Source organism: Athene cunicularia (genome assembly GCF_003259725.1).
Source record: "Athene cunicularia isolate RWA chromosome 18 unlocalized genomic scaffold, athCun1 chr18_part1, whole genome shotgun sequence".
Lineage (NCBI taxonomy): Eukaryota > Metazoa > Chordata > Aves > Strigiformes > Strigidae > Athene > Athene cunicularia.
This window is the reverse complement of record NW_020799123.1, coordinates 9,407,437-9,429,106: the sequence shown is the minus strand read 5'-3', so window position 1 is coordinate 9,429,106 and position 21,670 is coordinate 9,407,437. Positions and strand designations below refer to the sequence as shown.

The 21,670-nt window shown below is 46.1% G+C and overlaps 1 protein-coding gene across 7 annotated transcripts in view; it reads right to left on the bottom strand.

Annotated features, from left to right (window-relative positions):
• The window catches only part of RHBDL3 (rhomboid like 3), a 66,880-nt gene extending 45,898 nt beyond the window's left edge, over positions 1 to 20,982 (bottom strand). For 6 of the 7 annotated variants that reach the window (XR_003399634.1, XR_003399636.1, XR_003399635.1 and 3 more), the window contains exon 1: positions 20,893 to 20,982. Coding sequence is in view for 2 of the 7 variants with exons in the window: in XM_026860857.1 (XP_026716658.1) it covers positions 20,893 to 20,982 (90 nt within the window). In the remaining 5 variants the exon portion in view is untranslated. Of the gene's footprint in view, positions 1 to 853; positions 938 to 20,892 lie in introns of all 7 variants that reach the window. The other variant, XM_026860859.1, reaches the window with a different exon arrangement.
• Positions 20,983 to 21,670: the final 688 nt, after the last annotated feature.

Here is a 21,670-nt window from a genome sequence, read left to right as displayed (position 1 = left end):
CCCCCCAAAGAAATAGCAAAGGAATTCCTGAGAAATCTGGGCTGGATCATCAATCGTCTCAGGTCCAAAAATACAGGACAGAGACTTGGGATCTGGCTGTTAGCAATCGGGTCTCTATCACAGAGCGCACTTTGAAATTATAATTTGTGCGCTTTATGATTCACAGTGGTACCACTGCTGTTGGCTCAGTAGACAGAGTTCCACTTTATGAACTGGGAACTCAAGGCAGAGAGGCAAAGTATTCACCCAAGGATGCAAGAGGCTTAAAATACTACTATAGTTGAGATGAGCTGCCTGTGCTCCAGCCACCTCTATGAAGCACCGCTACACTGCCACCTAATAACTGACCAGTAAAAACTGGAAATTGCCAAATACTAGAGGAGGGATTTTTAAGGAAGGGTTAAGATAAAGGTCAAAGCACCCCCAGAAAGTACAATAAGCTTGGCGATATCCACAAGCTACAAGAAGAGATGTCCAAGTGTGAGTCTCTCCTGGAAGCAGAAGGGAGATGAAGAGATGGTCGTGTTTGTGCAGGCATACGCACACACAGCAGCAGCAGAGGAACGGTAAGGGTCTCCAGAAAGGCTGCTCAGCCAAAGCTGACAAGCTTGAACATTGCAACTTCACAGGCCAGTCGAGCCCATGAAGAACCATTACTGAAAACAGAAGAGTGTCTTGCTTTTCCATCTGCCAGCCTGGGCACAAGCAGATCACGTTACATATGGCACTGGGGGGAAGGGAAAGAGAATATGAATAATTCTCAATTCAGTGAAAGGAGTGTGAGCTTAGCAGCTGCTGCAGTACAAGCAAGCCCTAACAGCACTAGCTACTGCTTTAGGTCAAGAGATCATACCATTTCAGCCTGCTTCCTGACTTGTGCTTCGTCCCAGCTGCTTTCCTCTCCCTTTAGTGCCTGCCTGCAGGAACAGCTAGCTCTCTGGAAGAAATCCAAACACAAGGAGAAGAGGTTACATGTGCCTGAGGGAAGTGACAACACAAGGCAGGTCACTGCTTAGTCTAAAAACATTGAAGCAGGGTCAACACCTACTAAAAATAAATACATAAACACACACACATACATACTATACAGAAGAAGGATTTACTCAGATGGGACAGCCAGGAGCTCAGGCATGCTTGGAGTTCCTTGAATCTGCATCTCTGGGAAACTGGCAGTTATTACAAATGAATCAGACAGACTTATGCTGCCAGCAGCTGGGCGCTGACAAGTCATCCTCCCTCCAGGAAGGGCTGCTGTAGCATCCATGCACTTAGAGACCACCCCATTCTACACCCAGCCTGGGAACTCTTTTCTGCTCCCCAAATCTAAGTGTCCCGTATCAGACAGCCAAGGCAAAGCCACTACCACAGGCTGGTCAATCTTCTTATGCAGATGAACTCAGGGTAATTGGGACAGTTACAATGAGTCCCTGACAATGTTTGCCTTTGTGCACACTAGTGGTAAATATAGACTGAGCTACTTTCTAAGGGTGGGGGGTGAGGGGAGAGCTGCACTGAGGGACAGCCTCTCAGCTGCTCAGAGGGATGGTAAGGACGTAAGCACTGTTTAAATGCAAGGATGCTCTCAGAAGTGTGGAGCTGAAGGGCAAGGAAGGAAGCAGATGCTGCAAATAAAAGTCATTGACTGGAAGTCTCAAAAATATTCAGGCAAGCAGAGCCACTGTGGCAAGCCCGTGGAGCTATTCCCCCTGCGTTACAACCTTCATTCCACAGCATTCATCCAGCTGAGAATCTCAGCCCGCAGGATTGAAACACCCCGAGAAGAGCTCCCACCAGAGCCAGGACTGGACATACCACAAACACCCCACCCAGAGCAACTGCGGGCAGTCTCCAGGCTGCAAGCACACAGTGGCTGGCTCAGTCACTCCTGCACTGACGGCTCTGCCTCTTGGTTATCTCAGCACGCTTCAGCCCCATGAATCTCATATATATGCTCTACTTTTGTTGGAGCCCTCCAGGGCCCATGCAGCAGCCGTGGAAGAAACCTAAACAAAAAGCAGTCGCCCCCTGGAATCCTGTCATGCAAACAAGACTCTTCCCACCCATAGCCACAAGGACTGAATGGGGAGGGACTGAACACCCCCCACCCACCCCTGCCTGGTGGTCTTTTTGTCTCGTGACCTTCCCCACACAAACACAACCCTACAACAATCAGACAGGCAGCATAATGCGCCAGCACCGGCTTTCCCAGCCCTTCAAGGCAAGCTGGGGAGGGAAGGGGGGAGAGCTGGGGAGAGCTGAAAGGATCTAAGGATGAAGAACAGATAGGATGGGCAAGGAAATACCAAGCAGTGTTTTAATTTCTACTTGTACAGTCCCATGAGCCAGGACAAAAATAGTTCTAATGAAAGACACACAATAAATGTTATCTCAAATGGTTTAAAGGGACATGGGAATACCAGCCAGTACAATTTTCATACCAAAAAAATAAAATCCAAAATGCTTCTAAGCCCTGTGAACATCTTTTAACATTCCTTCCAAGAAGCCCACAAAATTGAGCCCTTTGGTGTGAACTCTGCTGGTTTTACTTGGCTATCTTTGAGATGGATTAAATATAAAAGGTCTTCCTTTAGACTGGGAGAAGACTTTTTTGCAACAGCTGTAGCTGTAGACAGCATCAACACACACTGGTGTTACAGTTTCAAAGCACAGAAAGTTTCTGCCAGTTTGTCCTAACCATGAAAAAAAGAGAGTCAGCACCTGTGCTACTGATAGCAAGGAGTAAATGTACCTCTAGGTCCCAGATTGTCCTTGCAAGGTAACAGATACCCTTAGGTTACTGCAGGACACATATCACCTCCGGGAAAGAGCAGCAAGGGTCTCCAAGGTCTTGTTAGGAACAGATCAGTAAGGTAAGGGGAAATTCCTGTCTTCTGAACTGCCAAGAGATTCTCCCCTGTTCTCCATGAAAAAATAGAGTCTCCACAGGAAATCAAACCAAATAAAGCAAAAAAGTATCATCTCTCAGGGCCTGGATTCAGTGATTTTAGCAGGGCTCTCAGCTACATTTCAGGGCACTGGAAATACATACTAAGTACCTTCACAAGGAAAGGAGGCTGTGCTTTTGCCAAAAGCTAAGATCTGTGTCCCATGAAATCCTGGCAGCTGAGGCAGTAACAGAAAAGCAAAGCTACGGGAAAGCACTTGTGTGATTCACAGTCACATTAGCCACCTAGGGAGCGTGTAAGAAACGTGTACAGTAAGAAATGACATCTCAACTCCTACTGCCAGCACACACACACCCAACACTGTTACCATTATCCACACCCTTGATTAAAGCACTGCAATCACAGAGTGGAAACCACCTGACGAGCCAGGTATGAAATCACCTCCATGGGATGGTGCAGCTGATGTAAAGAGACAAAGTCTTGACAAAGGCTGCTTGCAGCAGCTGGGTGCAGGAGGCATCTCCCAAACCCAGAGCACAGTGCACCAGGCCACATCTGGTCCTGGTGAGGGGGTACGGGGCTGCAACTGACTCTTGCCTACGTCCTGACATGAACTGGAGTAACTAGAAGAGCAGAAGCACCGAGCCCGCACACAACTGGCAAACTTCCCACAGCAAGGATACTGCCTCCTGTCAATCCACTCCACCCTTAATCCTCTGTGGAAAGATCCCATCAGCACCATGCTAAGAGGCAATCTTTCAAGCCAGACGCCAACAATTAATGATAGAGAAGATGAGGGAGGAAGGGACAGATGGAGAACAGATATAACCAGGCTCTGCTCATCACACTGAGTGACTTGGAGGAGCTGGACAGGAGATATACCAGGCAAGATTTTTAGCCTTGCTCAGTCCTGCACTAAAGTACTACAGTGTAAACTACGAAACAAAAAAACTACTTCCTGCAGAAGGATCATTCTTTATCCCTGGAGGTGTTTAAGAGTAGGGTCAACTTAACACTGAGGAACATTGTGTAGTTGGGAACTGTTAATGTCACGTTGAGGGTTGGACTGGATCATACTCAAGGTCTTTTCCAACCTAGACAATTCTGTGATTTTGTGATACGCACACATGGGACAGCAAATCTATTGCACACCCAGAAACTGATGTAAGCCAGTGACAGAGACAGTCTTGTTGCTTGTTCTCACTAGAAAGGAATGTGACCAGATGTGAAGCTGCTCTGGGCTCTTCAGTATTTCTGTCCCTTGTAGGACAGGCACAAACCTGCTGCTGGTTTGAGGATTTGCACCCTGAGTCTGGGTATTTCCTCAGCATGGAGGGGAAATTAGTTTTGAATCAGCTCATTCCATGGACAAAGATTTCAGCAGAATCCCTCTTCAGAAATGAGATCACTCAGGCAATAGCAGGATCTTCAGCACAGTTATGATGTAAGCTAGCAAAATAACTGTGTTACCTGGAAGCTGGCCATCAGCTTCTTCACCTATCAACCAAGGAAAGGAACACAGCTAGAAAGCAAGACAGTCCAATTCCCATGGCTGTCACACTCCTCACATTTCTATGCTTGAAAATCTCACTGCGTAGATTCTTGTTGTAGCAAACAGGGAATTACAACAGACTAGCTTAGCTGAGATTAATTCCTGTCCCGTTCCATAAAATAATTAATTTTACAGTAGTCTTTATTATGGCAATGAAAATTATATGGCCATTTTAATTGAGCAGTGCTGCTTGCTCCAGTTCTCACCTCTACAGAGTATGGAGGTGGCTGAAGTAAAAGTGATTTCAGAAACTGCTAGCTGATGCCACCAGAAGCAGCAGGTCCTGGTGAACAGCTTCTCCATTCACTCTTCTCTTCCCAAGACTTGTGGACCTGGTCTCAGACAAGCTGAAGTGAGAATCCCTCCTACACCAAGGAAATGGGAGAGTCTAGATACCTATGATCAGGGGCACGCTGATGAGGAAAGGGGCCAAATGTCTTTAAGGTCTTTTTCAGTCCTACATATCTTACCATTGTTTCACCCTTGAGCCACGAGCTGGCTGCTGTGAGCTGTGTGCTGCAGCCAAGCCCAAGCAAAGCAGGCCAGTGCTCTCTGACAAGATGGTGGTTAGAGTGGCCTGGGCGAAGTGTCCACAGGCAGGGCTGCCTTCTGCAGCCCCGAAGAGTGATTGATACTCAAAGATGACAAATACCTTCAACTGCCACTGAATTCATCAACTTGAGATAAGACTCCCAAGAACACCAGGCACTGATGATTTGAGAGACCAAGCCTCTAGAAGAAAAGCAGTTGGGTTTTGCCTGCATACTTGCCCGACATCCTCCAAGCAAACACAGCAGCTTTTTTACAAGTTGAAAGATGGGCTTATACCAACCCCTAGCAGACTGCAAATCCCGGCAACCACAACTAGCTGGCTTCAGAGGCAGGATATCATAACCAAGCATCCCTGCTTGCCTCTAGAGAATTTCTTTTCAAATACCACAGTGTGGGGAAGAAGTACCACGAAGGTGCCCAGCCACTCCACACTGGTGCTTCACCCTGGTTCTATTCCTGCTGCCCACCCAACAAATCCGGTTCTTTCAATTGTTGTCTTAGAAACATACCAAATCGTGGTCATTTCCTCGGGCTGCAAAATGGACACACTGATCAGTCTAACCATGGCATACATTCCTGTGAGAACAAACCAGCCAGAGATGGATGCAATACCCACAGAGCTGTACGTTATTACAGTAATGACAGACTTTCCACAGCCAAACTCTGTTGCATTGAAATCACCAACATTTTGAGAAGCTGTGGCCAACGAAGATGTTCACAATGAATTTTTTTCCCTGACAGGAAAGATTCTGGCTGTTAGCAAGGCTTTGATCCAGCACTTCACCTTAATAAAAATCAAAACCATGGAAGCCTCAGGGAAAAAGATAATTTGAGCCTGGATATTCCTTTCTCCTTGGCACAACTTTATGATGTGCATCACAATATTCTTCCTGCATAGTTTGCTACTGCCCCTTCAGCCCAGGTTTGCCTAAGTGATGAAGAGCTGAAGTATTTATCTCACAGCACTAAAGGGAAAAGCAAGAAGTGTCCAAGTTTTCAGAGTACAGCCTCTCAATGTCTCAGGGATCATCACAAACTCATGTGCCTGAAAAATGAAATTTAATCACACGAATGCTCTACCATGGAAGGGGTGCATGTTGTGTAAGCTTCCTTTAATAAAACCCTCAGCAAAAGCAATTTAATATTTCTATGTCTGTATGCTTAAAGAAACACTATATAATTAAAATCAGGGCAAGCCCCTACCCTTCTGAAATCAGTAATGAAATTAGCATGGGGCCCAAAGGAAGCAAATGAGGCCCCTTCAGAGGGGCCAGGATTTCATCTTGTGTTTAAAACCCCACAGTGGCAGATCTGTAGTTATTTTAATGACCCACCAAATCCTTTTAGTCCTTTACATCCCTCCAGGAAAGCCTAATAATGAAAAATTATCTACTAAAACTTGGCTTTTCCTGAAAAACAGTATCTGAACAGATCTCCAAAGACAGATATTTCTGTGGACACAGTGAATTTGGACTGTAATGCTTTGTTTTCAGATATCATTGCATTTCACATTTTCACAGCTTCCTTGGAATAACATTTGATACAGAAAAAGTGTAAGTGATACTCACAGACAAAAGAATAGCCAAGCCTCTGAAACCACAGGGCCTCTCCATTTGTATTGCTTTTGTAACAAATATAGCCTGAGCCACAGAATTCCAAGTAAGAGATCCTCAGGCAACTTAAAAATTCAAGCAAACCATTGCCATGCAACATTAAATGCATTCATTTTTCTGAGCATCAAATTCCACCTATTAATGGATCAGTCATCCTTTGCAGCTACAAATTTACATATCCAGCCTGCAAGCTGTTGAGGGGCCAGTGGACACGAAATACATGAATACATTAAATCTGAAAAAGGAAAATAACGTCCGTCGTAATTCAACTTAATGGTCACATTTTCTTTACAAGCAACAGCAGAGTCCATGCCTGACAACCACACGGCCGTGAAGGCACCCCAGATGCAATGAAGCACTGAACTTTAGAGACTGTAACTGTGATGGACACAGTGTTCACAAATTAATGGTATTCAAGCCCTGTGCAAAGAGGGAATTCCTTGGAGTTACATTTTCACCAAGACACTAAAACCCACGCTATTGTACATGGACTAAATTCAAAGTCCTGATCCTCACTATGGAAGACAGTTTATCTGAACATACATTAAAACCCTGGAACAATTTCTCAGCCCTCTTGCCAAGCCAGGCAGTATTACCAGCTTTAGTATAACAACACTTTTGATCTTGTAACAACTAGAGTGGTGCTGGTACATCTATTATTCCTCCTGGAATAGAGCCGTGCTCTGATATCACACCTACAATTCACTCTTTTCGTGCACAGCTAGGTAGAAGCAGATATAAGAGAGAGCTGCTCAGCAGCATGTACCCCTTCTGCCATCCCAGGGAGGTGAATGACCCTCTCCAGTGCCCAATCCAGGACCAATTACAGCTATGGCAAGGAGAAAGGCTTCTATTTTAAGTTTGTTGAAGAGGTAACTGGGTGCTGCAGACAGAAGGATGGACATGGGGGGAAAGTCTCCTGTAAACCGGTTCTCCTTTTTCTGAACTGGGCACCTGCAGGTAGACAGCAGCTTGAGGAACGAGGGGCAATCCCAGGATCAAATGGATTCCATTCCTTTTTTAGGTCTGTAGCAGCCTGTCCCCCATTGTAACAGGATATGATTGCTCATCTCCTTATTCCATGTTCCCACCTGCGAAACTAAATGAACTGACACTGGAGAATGAGCTTTGAAGTCCTTGAAGAGGAAGAGCTATTGCAGTGCTGAATAAGGCCAATTCCCTACAGCCCACAGCCACTGCAGTGATACAAGCAAAAACCCTAAGGTGCAGAAGAATCAGGCCCTGAAAGAAACTAAAAAGCTCAGAGAAAAGATGAAAGAAACAGACCATGGAAACTTAATACTGCTTTGAACATTCACTGAGCAGAAATCTTCCCAAATGTGACAACTGCAGTTAGCAATCAGGGACCCTTGGTCTGGCATCCAGGCTGTTGGGCGGGACCCACACCTCCCAAAAGATCCGACTGCAGGGTTTGCTCAGACCCACCTCACAGGCATCAGCTACAGCAATTTTTCAGAAAGGAAAGGCAGAAGCTGTTAGTTGAGCAGTGGGGAAGAAGCAACCACCACTTGTTTATTCACAGGTCTCACTAACTCATTCCTTGCATCAGATGTCACAGTGATAAGTACCTGTTTAAGGAAAAAAAAAAAAAAAAAAAAAAAAAAAACAGCAAAACCACCCCCCTGCAGCTAAACCAATTAAGACACAGGATAAAGCTGCAGAGGTTAATCAGATCTGTGCCTTTGGGTCTCTCTGCTGCTGCTTAGGGACATATCTGATGAGTAACACCAGCAAGATGAAGGCCAGGCAGGAACACCAACTAGCTAGCTAGCCCCAGGAGACAAGAGCTGCTCCCCTGCTGAATCAGGCAGAAGAGAGGGGAGCACACTGCCGGGCAGTGCTGTGGGTGGTCTGCTGGGCTCGGAGCTTGGCTGTCCCATTAAGCCTTATCAGGTGCCAGGATGCTGTGACTGGCTGCATTACCAGTCCCTTCAGCAAGGACCAAGGCTATGCCTGCAGCATTCTGCCAGGTTGGTAACCAGGGTGGGAATTTACTCAGCAAGGAAAAATTCTGCCCATACAATTGCAGGGAGCTTCTCTTACCTCGTGTTTTATTCGCTGCAACTCTGTGCTTACCAAGGCTGCAGCAGGGCAGGTGAGGGCTGTCCCAGCTCAAGGGGCCACCAGCACAGCACCTGGACAGTCACGAACAGCCCCTTCAGCACCGGGAGCCAGAAGAAAGCTGAGCTGGGGTTTGCACTGAAGCAGCTCCATCAGTGCCAGAGGGACAGGGTTCAACGCTGACTAGGGAATGCTGCTCCTGTCACACCCAAGACATCCAGGCTACAGCCTAGCCTGAAGTCTCGACCTAAAGCTACCTCACGAAACTGAGCATGCTGCTTTCCCCAACCCAAGCCTTCCTGCAGTCACATCTGCCCTGCTTCTCTCCCTCCTCCTCCCTTTAGGGCAAAAAGACGCCAGCGAGCTCAGCCCTTATTGCACAGACAAGTGTCTGCACCTTGGTGGTAACAACTCGCTATCCCCATCATCAGAGCCCTGGGTGCAGGAGAGTCTGCACAGAAGGATGGACCAGCTCTGGCAGGTGACTTCCCCTCTGACCCACCAGACTGGGCTCAGGTACAGGACAGCACTTACAGTGGGGAGAGGAAGAAACCTTTTCTATACCCATGTCTTCTGGGCAGGGAGAACACTTGGACTCAAAATTCATCTTCTCTTCTGGACAATACATGCCAGCCTTTCAAGAAGACAGATGGAGCAGTGACTCCAGTGGGATGATAGAAATGTAGTGACACCAAGATGATGAGAGGTGTGTAAGCACCATTCTGGCAGTGACGCCAATCTCTTGGGTTGCCAGAAATACTGTTTCAGGCAAGTGATTCCTAATCCAGTGACCATCATCTCCCCTCCTGCAGGGGAACTGGGTCTCCTGATACCACTCTACCATACTGGACTCTGCTAGACTCTTCAACTGTTTCTCCTTCTTGGTAAATTCTTTAATCCAAGGAGTAATTACCACTGCTTTTTAGTTTCTCAAAGGAACTAAGACCCACAGCCCCAAAAATCAGAACTTCTGCCCTTCCTGTAGGAAGTTTTATCCTTCCTTTAAAGGCTACGAGTTTTATAGCAATCAGCATGAAACCCGTCAGGAGAAAAACTACATTTTATACTCTGGACTGGAAACACAGAACATTTCAGATTAAAAATAGCTCACTTTTTCACTGTCTGCCAAATCTGGGAGGGAGGTGAAAATCCACAGGGACTTGATTTGATGCATGAAAAAGCAGAAATCTATAGCAGCGAGTATCACACTTCTTATTTTAGGTCAAATAATATCTCTAAAATAATACTTGGCTTAGCAGAGAAAACCAAAGCTTGGGATAGACCCATGCTAGCCGGTACTCTGGTACCAAGTACCACGGCAATTCAAGCTCATTCATTAGAAAAAAAAAAGGGGGAGGACATGACACACTTTAAGATAAATAACTAAACATTTTTTTGAAATCTCATCATATCACAGTTTTCCTGCCTTTAAGATGGTTTCTATTTCAAATTCCAAATACCTGCTCCTGTATGAGCAATTGTGACAAGTATCTTGCCAGGATATGAGATGTTCTGTTTGACCCAGCTGTGGGGACCTGACCAGCACCTTCCTCCCACAGCAGGTAGCTCCAGATCAGGCTCCCTCAATCCACAGCCATGTAGCAGGGGAGCAAAGGGACCTGGTTACAATATTCAACCTTCCTCCCTTCCCTTCTCAACAGGGGGAGAAGACAGGCCATGCACTGTCTGCAGCTTTCTGAGGAACCATAGCTCAAGCCTGTGCAGCTCAAACACAGCAAACAACTGCACAGCTTACTCCAGAGCACCCTACATTCTGCAAAAGGGCCAGCTCTGCTCTTTGGGGTGAGGAGTTATCCATCAGAAGAGAACAGCAAAGCAGCATCACGTGCTGCAGTGAGCCAAGACTCTACGCAAAGCTCTGCCACCAGCTGAACTGACAGACCCTAGCAAAGGAGAAGAGGAATCAGCAGGCACAACTTTGACTCTAATAATACAGACAGTTAAACATCTAGTATTAAGGGCTGCTAAGTATTGCAGGAGTGATGGGACAGGAGGAGGGTTACCTCAGTAATCTGATTAACCAGGAAGTACGGCCAGTCATTCCCTCCCTCCAAATTGGTGTAGGATGACAGAGGCTGGATCATCTGTACAATGTCAATACGTGTCTTGTCGCCGGCAAGGAACACAATACCAGGGCACTCGGAAACATCCCTTCTCTGATGTCGCCATCACACCTGGCACCCACAGAACATCCTCATCACAGGAGGCAGGTCCTGAGCAGGGCTGACTGTTTGCCTGCTAATATCAGAAAAACACCTTGGTGTTCCCACTGGGAAAGAGTTCATTCAGCTACACCTCATGGGGACCAGTGAGCAGAGAATGACCTCAGAGAGACCACAGCACTCACTCTGCAGATAGCATCTTTCCCTGAATAAACTACTTTGGCTCAGGTTGGGTGCACAGATTTCAGACTGGTTTAGACTACAAGAAACCATTCAATGCAGCTTTTTGTCAAACCTCCACTCACACATCAGCTACATAATTAATAAGGATGAAAGAGAACATTATCCCAAGCTGGTATTCAGATCCTCAGCGATCAGAAGAGCTTGTTATGTTCTATTCAGCCTCAGAAGTCAGCAAAAGTAACATACTTCATGCATTGTACTACATGCTTGGTCATTAAATACAGGCTTATAAGCCCATAAAGTCACTGCTGCTTGCAAGTGAGGAGTAATTTTTTGCATGAACTAGTTTGTTTTTCAGTAGGATCAAAAGTTAATTAGTTTTCACAGTTTTATTACTCCACATGGTCAAGTAACAGCCTGGAGCTTCCAGTCAGCTGGAACCACGTAAGGTCCAGAAAATTCTCACTGTGCTTTTCAGGACTGTTTACTAGGGCCAGAAATCAGCAGTTGGCAAACGACTTTCTACCCCAGATCTTCCCAACCCCCAGTACCAACCCTAAAAGATGCCATAAATCAATGCAGCAACAGCAGCTCTCAGCTCATGGGCCACAGAGGGAATAAGCTTGAAAGATGCTATTTCAAACTCAATTCTCTGGGAGACATTTTGGCTATTACCACCCTGGGAGAAGTTACCTAATGCATCTGTCTTGTCGAAGGGGACTGTGCAGCACTTATACTCCAGCCAGCTTCAGCTCTCACATAGAACTATGAAGCTGTGCTGCTGCTCTCTCCACCACAAAAGCCAGTCCTGTCACACCTGACAGATAAACTGGCCATTGCATTCTTTCATGAAAAGACATGGCTTTGGCCTCTCCACATGCTGTAGAGCCAATGAATGCAGGCAGGAGGCACCCATCAGGTGAAGAGCACATAAGCAAGCCAGCACACTACAGCCTCTGGGATACAGACTGACTGAAAAGCATTGCAAGAGCAAAAACCTCTGGTGGAGATGCCCAACACTGGAGAATCCCCTAAAAAAGCCAACATACACTCCAGTTCATAAAGGTCTAGAGGAGACAACACGGGAATATTTAACATGTTGAAGGCACAAGAGCATCCTAAACACATACACCTATGCACAAGACCTTCCTAAACAGTTCCCAGGGCTGGCAAGTCCAAGTGTGATAAAGCAATGTGCAGCTCAATAAAGATTCTTCGGACACTTTATTTAGGTTATGAGGAAGTTATTCCTCCAGCCATGGTCTCCAGGCACAGCTCAGAGACCAAAGACAGCAACAGCAGGACCATCTCACATGCTCTACACAGCAGTCTCCCCCAAAGGGGCTGACTAAATGCCCCAATCAAAGCAAAATAAATGTTTCTCCAAACCCCAAATACTATTGTTAGAGGACACATGAAGGAAACATGCTTGTGCTTTCCCTGCTGACTGGGAGGAGAACCCAGAGACATAAACTCAGTGATAACAAGACTGTGTGCAAAAGCAACTCCTCTGTTAGCAACCAAGAGGGAGTAGCTGAGGGAAGAGGCAGCAGTTCAAATGGAAGAAGGAACCACAATAAACACTTTCATTTTCCTCCCCCAGTGCAAACAACAAGGCTAAAAAGCAACATCCTACCATGGAGGCCACTGCCTGCAGCGAAGAAAGATGCTCAAGGCCCACTTCCCATTATTTCTCAGCATGAGGGTAAGTAAACGTGCGAGAGGAGTGGCAGGAAGACAGCAGAGGGAAACAAGCATCTGGCTCTGTTTCAGCACCAAGGGGCAGACCTAAAAACCCACTTTGCTCTCCGAATCCCTTAGGACACCATTCTGGTTCGAGCCCCAGAAGAACATACAGTTGATGGGTCTGGGACAACTTGCCACACTTGTTTTCAGGTGCTTTGCTAGACCAAGTCATGGCACACAGGATCAAGTCCTCCAGTAGTTTCTGTGTAACTTGCCATTTTTCACCTTTTATAATGGTAATCCTTTCTCTGTCAAGAGATAAGCACGGCTACATTGCTGGCTGTAGGCTGCCATCAACAAGCACTTCCACTACAATTGTACATCACAAACAAGTATGAGACACAAAGCAGCATCTCCATCATCACTGGTACCTAATCACAAAAGATCACAGAGGCAAAGAGATGCTTTCTTGGGGAACACTGCCCTGAAGAAGTGCATAAGACCGAAGGTATGATGATAGTCACAAACAGCTTTGCCTCCAGCAGCTTCATTTATTTTTTCTTCACGCAAGTCAGGAACCTCCAAAGTATATGCTACTTACAGAGTACGTCAAGTATCAAAGAACGTGAAAAACAGTTCCTAGGGGTAAGATTGATTTTGCTTATTTGACATCAGTTTCATATGTTGTTACTCTTCTCACCAGCACACAGGGTCACTGGAGACAGCTGTTCCTAAGCAACAGGAACATATACTAAGAATACATACATTCTCTGTGTCTTGTTAGTGCTGGGGTTTGAGTTTCAGAGTCGAAGGAATTCAAGGTCCAAGTGAGACTTAATGTGATTTTCACCACACATTTCACCAAGACATATCATCTCTGGTGATAGAACATTCCCAGCATCACCACAAGCAGCTGAATGGGGTGGGGGGAGATATGGCATCGCTCAGGAGATTTGGAGAGGAAAAGGAAAGAAGTGACTGCCCCAAGTGCTACAGCTTGAACAGGCAAGCACTGCGAGGTTTGAATCACGTAAAAATCCAGAGCATTCAGAGATCTGCTTTCCTCAGCAGCCTGTATGTACAACGGCGCAGGAAAACAGCCCATCACTGGAACTCTGTCTCATGGTGTGTTGGTATCAAGCTGATTTCAGACCAACACACTGTACAATGCCTAGTGAGGAGGCAGAAAGAGATCACACCTTCCCTGGCTGCTGACAAACTCAAAACACACCCACTGCTGCATTTAATTTGCAAACGTGCCCCGGTACACTTGCACTGACTGCAAATACCGGAAGGCAAGGGGACCATCATACTTCCTACCGCAGAGGAGAAACGCTTTCCAGGTCTGGCAGAGAGTAACTTTAAAAGGCCTGTAAATGTCACAGGCATAAGTGATGATGGTGTGGAAAACACCTCCAAACTGTTTCCACTCACTAAGCAGCTGGTTTGTTCCTCTGGAGACAGGATGATCTCTTCCCCTTCTCTGTCATAACAGAGCACAATGCACCAGCTGATTTGCAGAACAGCATCAATCCACTCTGTGTTTACAGCTTTCCCCCCCCTTTCTTTTCAAACGTGCAGGCTTAAATGTTTTTATTGCTTCAGTGATTTTCTATGTGCAAGACAGAATTTGAGAACAATACATTAGCAAGGATCTGTGTGCCGAAAAACCACCCCGCACATTCAGCCGAAACTGCAGAGCGGATGCCACCAAAGCCTCCCACTGCAGCTGGGATCAGGAGGCAGCAGAGACAAGGGTCTGAATGCAGCTTGCTGTCCCTCTCGGACACTGCGCTCTAACGTGCAGGTCTCCAGGCAGCTCAGACGTGAAGGTACACAAATGTGTAATGAGTAGGAAGCCTCCCGAGGCTTTTACAAATCTAAGACATCAAGCTGCCAGTAAATCACAAGCTGTGTAAGACTGACTCAGCCTCCATGTGCTTTTCGGTGTGTTTGTTATGACTCCTTGGAACATTTCAGGAGATGCCTACTTTTACCAGCACAAGCTTAATAGTGCTGTGTTTGCTACACTGCTGATGTCTGGTTCGTATCGATTGCTTCTACTCCTAACTTTCTTCACTAGGCAAAGCCAACAGTCCGTGTACAGGCTGGTGGGATTGGAGAGGAGCATCCAAATAGCCAGGGAAAGGAGAAATGGGGTAGCTGATCACAAACCTTTCACGCTGCAGGGAAGGTGTAAACACAGACAATCCCAGAGACCCGCATCCAATTTAAGGGCTTGCTGGTGTTCGGTGTACAGAGGTATTAGATCAAGGAGGAACTTGGGGAATTTTTACTGTTCATCCCGCAAGAGGCAGGAAGATCATTAATGACCTCCAGGTAGATTTTTCATGCAGAGCCATCACTCCAGGATGGCTAGAGGCCAAATCTGGGTATAGACCTTGAAGTGCTGGGAGATTACCATCCACTGTAACAACACTAAGGATGGACACAGGCTAATCCAGGCATGGTAACAGACATTACCCTGCAGAGGGAATAGTCTCTCAGACATCTATTTGCTGCTCAATGCCTCAGTTTCTCTCCTCAACTGAAGGATAAATTCCCCTCCCCCCTTTCCCAGGGGCTGCTGTATTGAAAAGAGCCTCTGACAGAAGGCAGTGAGGGGTTGATAATCCAGACAGCAGCAGCAAACCAATCTCCTTCACCAAAAACAGATCCTCTCTTACCAGCTCATTCTTCCCTTCAAGTCTGTCCACAAGGCAATGAATTTGAAGGGACTTTTTTTTTTTTTCTTTCTTTCCCCCAACCCCATAACCCAAAGTGGAGGAGTCAAAGGGTTAATGCTGCATGACAAAGGTCAGCCCAGTTTGGGGAGGGAGGAGAAAGGAAAGCATTGTGGCCATGGACAGCAGCTCCCTGCAACCAAAATGCCACTTGAGAAATGCAAAGTGATGGTTCTGCTCAGAAAAAAGGCCTGAGAGCCCTGCCTAAATCCCAGGGCTTTATTGCTCACAAAAGCCCAGCCCCTTGAGTCATTAATCGTGTGCTCCATGGCTGGGCGCCTCAAAGAGCAGCAGATGACACATGCCCAGCTGCTATTGCCGCCTCTCCTCAAGGTAGCGGGGCAGAGGCAGGTGCACTCCCAGTGCCCTCTGCTCGAGACTAATCTATTCTCCCTCCTTGTCCTCTGCCTTTCATCTCCTCCAGCAGCCCACACTGACAACTGTAAATGAGATTAGACTTCAAGGCATGGGGCAGATGCAGAACCCCCTCTGTGCATTGCCAAGAGACCCTTGTAGCTTTTAAAGTGTCTTTCCTCTTCACAATGCACAGCTTGGTGGAGGGGGAGAAGGGGGCAAATTTCCTGTCACACTCACAGAAGTGTCTAATATAGCAGACAAGGCAGACCCTGGTTTTAGGAACTGGATGCTAATCTGTTATCGCCATGGACAGTCTTCCCACCAGCACCTCTGATTCTCCAGTTCACATTAGGAGATGAAGGAACAACTCTATGATATTTCCTAATTCCAGTTCCTATAACCTGCTCTTTGCAGCACCACTCCACTTAAATGTGAGAATATGTCCTGACAAACACTACTCTAAAAAGGCAGTGATACTCCAAAATTCAGGCAAGGACTTGAAGGTTGCATACAACCCTGTACTCCACCCCCTTGCCTATACTGCTGCTCTCACTGCCATCATTTCCTATTCCTCATCTTGCAGTTTCTGCTCCTCCTGCTCCCAGTGACCCACACAAACCGGCAGTAAGACACAAGCCATCTGCCAGAGAAAGTGGTAAAAATCTCCAAGCACAAACCACTGCCTAGAGCTCAGAGCAACCTGCCTGGTGACGTCTTCCAGCTACAGCCAGCAGGGGTTAGCCAGCAACAATAGTCTGGGAAACTTTTCAAAGAGAAGTGTGATGTTTAGCTCAACAGTGCCCCAGAAAACAAACTGGAATTTCTTTTACAGTGTAGGAAAAGGTTCGTCCTGCCTGTGTTAAAGGCTATCCAGAGAAAAGGGACACAGTTAACATAAAAGAAATAATTCCCCGTCTTGGTTACCCCCAACCATGAGAATAGCTGGCCTGATTTTATGGATTGCTCTGCAGTTTCAATTGTGCAAGAACCAGACCTGGATACAAGAAGGCTCCAAATTCTGCATGTTTTCAAGCATATTTTAATGTTTTCTGAGAGCATGGCAGAGCAGGTTCAGCCGCACCCACTGCTGGTAGTGTCAGCAACAGAACTCCCGGCAAGTGCACGTCTGGTCCAGGATATCTCTACAGCCTTGTTTCTGAGCTCAAGTTTTCCATTAGCTGCCTACACAGACTGGGTAACTTGGCATCTCTCTGCATTCCCCATAAACTCTGTTCATATGTTGCCATCACACCCACATACAAGTCTCAGGAAGGAATCCAGGATTTCTAAAGCAGCTGCAACAAAAACACAGCCTGGATTGACAAGCAATAGGATCAAGGTGCTGAGCCAGTGAAGAGGGTCTTTTTGGAGAATTTTGTGTGTGTCTATTTAAAACCAGTATGTTGTCATGACTACAAACCAGGGTACGGGTGAGAAGTGAGAATTCCGAGATGAGGGCTGATAATGTTAATATATCCTTGTAATCTCAGCAGCCACAGGGATGGGGAAACAGAGATGATACAAGCTCTTGGTATCTAACAAGGCTAAAAACCACCTTCAGAAGGCAGGTCTGTCCTAATAACGAACATTGTCCTCCCAGACAGCCCCTTTCACCCAGCACAGCCAAGGGCTGGATAAATACCGATTAGCTGCAGTCATCTCTAAAGCAGGGGCTCTGGGGACATGGAGGCAAAGAAGGGCACCCAAGGCCCTAGAAAGGACACAGCAAAGCAGGAACAGCCCCCCTCAGGAGATTCATCTGTAAACTCACTGAAACCAGACAATTTAGCTTCCACAAGGACAGTGAGATGTTCTTATGTCTGCATGCAAGGCAATTAACAGGGAAGTGTCAAACTGTCAGGACCTGCTTCTGGGATTGTTGCATTTTTAACTTCACCAGAAGAAAACCAAAAAAAAAAAAAAAAAGTTTTAAACAGTGAAGGACAAATGAAGAAAATCCCCAGTGACTGCGGAGGGATGGAGAGAGGCAATGCCATGCTCTGCTCAGGGCTTGGATTCCACACAGAGACAGTGTTGAGTGCTCAGCGACAGTGCAAGCTCTGCAGAAGGCAGCAGATGCGCAGCTAATGTGTGTGTGGGGGTGGAGGGTGTTTATGAGCACAATAAATAAATGTATGAATCCCTATAAAAGTTCCCATATAAAAGTGAGTTAGAGCTGCCCGAGGGCCATGGCCTCGTAATAAAAACCGCATCTCGTAAGCACAGTATGAAGCAGCAGCTGTACTGTAACTGCCTGGCTGCAGCACTGAAAAGCTGCAAGTCTACCTGCTCCCAAACTCTTGGGTGAAGTGCTGATCCCACTAAATGCAGGAGGAATTTTGATACTTGCTTTGGTGTAGCCAGGATTTTGCCCTGGGAAGGGCTTCTTTGAACCTCAAAGCCTAGGAAGCAGTTCTGGATCTGCCTTTTTGCCAAATCTAAATTCTTTTACTTCTTAAAAAGAAGCAATCTGCAAGTGGCTGGAGATACTGGCTTGAGTCACTGACAGTTCCCAGGGTGATAGATTAGAGCTGGATCAAAACAAATAAAAAACTCCTCCAGAAATCATTGTCAGTCACTCCTCTTTCCCAAAATAAGCAAGCAAAAAGCACTGCTTTATGGCTGACCTGCAATTTTCATCAAGAAGTTTTGAATTTTTAATTTAAGATGTTGAGGGGGGTCATAAAAAAAAACAAACCCTTTAATTTTGTATGTCTAAAGAGAAACCTGGGGTTTTTGTCAGCAAATCTAAATAAAGGTATTTTTAAATATATATCCCCACCAAAAAAATAAAGTATTAATAATAATTTCTTTCCCCCCTCAAAAGCAAGGTGGGGGGAAGTGCGGACCCCTCCCTTGCACTGTTCACTGTCATATTCCATCACCACAGAAACAAGAGACTTGCAAACTCCCAGCCTGTGAATTCCCAACTGCTCTAACACCTTCTCCAGAGCCTTCTCTTGCTGCTCTCCCGGGAGGTGGTGAACACAGAGGCTCACGTGTCTCAGGTGAGAAGGTGGCTACCGAACTTCTCTCCCAGCCCACGAGTCACAAATGCACCCGGTACGTGAATCCGCGGCCACCCAGCCGTTTCCAGTCCAAGTACACATAAGGCCAGGTTGTATCTCCAAGGGAGAGCTGCAACTGTTCTGAGTTTCAACACACTGGCTTTCTCTAGTTATTAAGCCTGTCCTCATGTTTCACATGGATGCCAATCAGAACTAAACAAAACCCTCCTCTCTCCTACCAGCACAGAGCTGCTGGGAATAGCAACCTTGTTCCGTGACAAACAGCATCTTGCAATTCACTGCAGGGCTAATTGCATTGCATTGCTGATATAACACTCAAGGAAGACGTCAGCTCCTTGGCTTTGCCCACAGGCAACAAGGACATTATTGATTTATTCAGGACTTACAACTAGTTGTCACAGGTTGCATTCTCTTTGATAATAAAGCCTTACAGCCAAGGTTTAAATTTCAGCTGCAGGCCTAATTGAAACATAGCTAATTATTGAAGGTCTGCCTTTACAGCCCCTTCCCTTGTTACTGGGGCAATGTTCTGTAAATCCAACAGTCAAACTTCCCCCTCCCTTAAAAAGAAAAAAAGAAGGAAAAAACCCTATCTACTATTCAAGCAAGTCCAGTGGGAAATTACAAATTCCTCTCTTTGAGCCCAAGGTAGCACCAGCCAAGAGCCCCATCCCACAAGGACTCAATGACTTCAAAGGACGCTTGTAGAATCAGACTCTAAATTAAGGCCACTGTTAGAGACGGGGGAGAATTCAAAGTGGCTGAAACATTCAGCCCAGACCACAAGCAATTTATCTTGCATCCACCTTTTGAGTGGCAGCATACCCTACGAGCCCCAGCAAATTCAAATACCCCACACAATTTAGGTGTGATCAACAATTATAGTAATTAATTCCTAACTGCCAGCTTGCTTGACTGTACAACAACAAATGTATTGCAGTCCAGACACTTGGATTAGCAGTCAGTCATGGCTAACTGGGTATAAATGAGCACTCATCAGAACAGGCAGTCCAGTTATTAGCTGAATGATAACAGGACCCCCAGGGTACCAAGGACATCCTTTCACAGAGACTGCACCACAGCTTTTTGGCTCTGCAGTTCAGCCAGACGCAGAAGCAAGATTATCGCCTCATAAAGCAGGGACGAAATCCCATCCGAACTTTAGTATTGCCGGGACGCTGCCAACATCAGAGTAAGCTCCCTTGCAGAAGGTGACATTTACACGCACACACAACAGCATAAAAGTTTATGACATCAAGAGAGTGCTGCAGTTTAGAAGCAAGTCAACCCTAGAAAAATCCTTCAGTTTATAGCTGCTTCACATTTCAACCTGGCAGATGGAAGGAATACCACAAAGCAAACACATCAGTTAAAGCAGCTAAAAGCATAATTTACAAACCAGAATCCACAACCCAAATTCTCAGCAGCTATAACTCAGAGCTCTACAGAGCCGTGCTGATTTCAGCCAGATACAGATCTGACCCAAGGCATTTCCCTGACACAACCGTAGTTTTTGGTTTAGAAGCAGTAACTTTGCTAATTGTGTGCAAGTTAAAAGCAGCAGGTCCTCCCCTGGAGAATGTAACCCCACAGAAGTCACTTTAGCAGCTGGGGAGCCATTTCAAATAATACAGTGCTGGTTTTACAGGTCCTAGTTTGCCAGCCTCAAAGAGTAGAGGATCCTTTAATCCACAGAGCAAGGACAGCACAACTGGCAGCAAACAGAGCACCTGCTGCAGCACCTGGGCTGAGCCCCCGTGCTAGCAGGGATGGCCAGGCTGGGCCCACTCCTGTCCCCGGCTACTCTGAAGAGGGATTGAGAGAAAGGCCCAAAGCAGTACTGCTAATTATAACTTGCACACCAGCATCCTGGGAACTGGGAGCATGGAGCACATTACTCCTAGGCTATATTTTAAACGCAAGAAAAATCTAGTACAGAGGAAATTAACTGGAGGTTAGACTCTTTGCTCACAAGACAGAGACAATATATCAGTTGTTCACATACCTGATCAAATAGGGCTTTCCAGTGCTGAGAGGCAATGCATAAGGGAGGAAAAAGAAGAAAAAGAAGGTATAAGAGCAACAACATTAACATGCAGTAAACTGTAGAAGTATATTCTAAGAGAAAAATAACCAAATGATTTAATGCCATTTCCAACATCCTTCTTCATCCCAGAATCACCTACCCTTCCGGGGGAGGAGGCAGGGGGAATCTACCAACCACAGGGAGGACAGTTTTCATTTACAAATCCAAATTAGGATGAACTCAGAACATTCATGTGTTAATTCTGTCTTCTCCTGCTTTATCTACTTGCAGGCAAGCAAGGAATAAAATGCTTTTTTACTCACAGGGATCAAAACATCTTGGTGTAAACTGAGGGGAGGGAGGAATTAGCAATGTTTTTTCAGACCACTTTCTGAGATCCTGTGGCCCAACACTGGCCCATAGTCCACCTTGCCAGGTTGTCAGAGCTTTGTCTGCTGCCTGCTCCTATCTCTGGCAGTGAATTGCAGCAACGTCTTTGATAACCCACCAGTTCTTTGAGCCTCACATGTCTGCATCTGGAAAACAGGTAATTCCTCTCGAACAAGATGAGAAGGTAGAATGCTGGAGAGAGCCCTTTACAAGGATTTACCCCATAACTTTTGTTTTAGCAAATCTACCTTAAAAGCTCTGTATAGGACGAAGCTCCACTTTAACACAGATGACCATGTTAACACTCCAGAAGTCCTTGTCACTTGGAAACAAAAAACCAAGCTGGTGACTGACTCAGATTTATGCT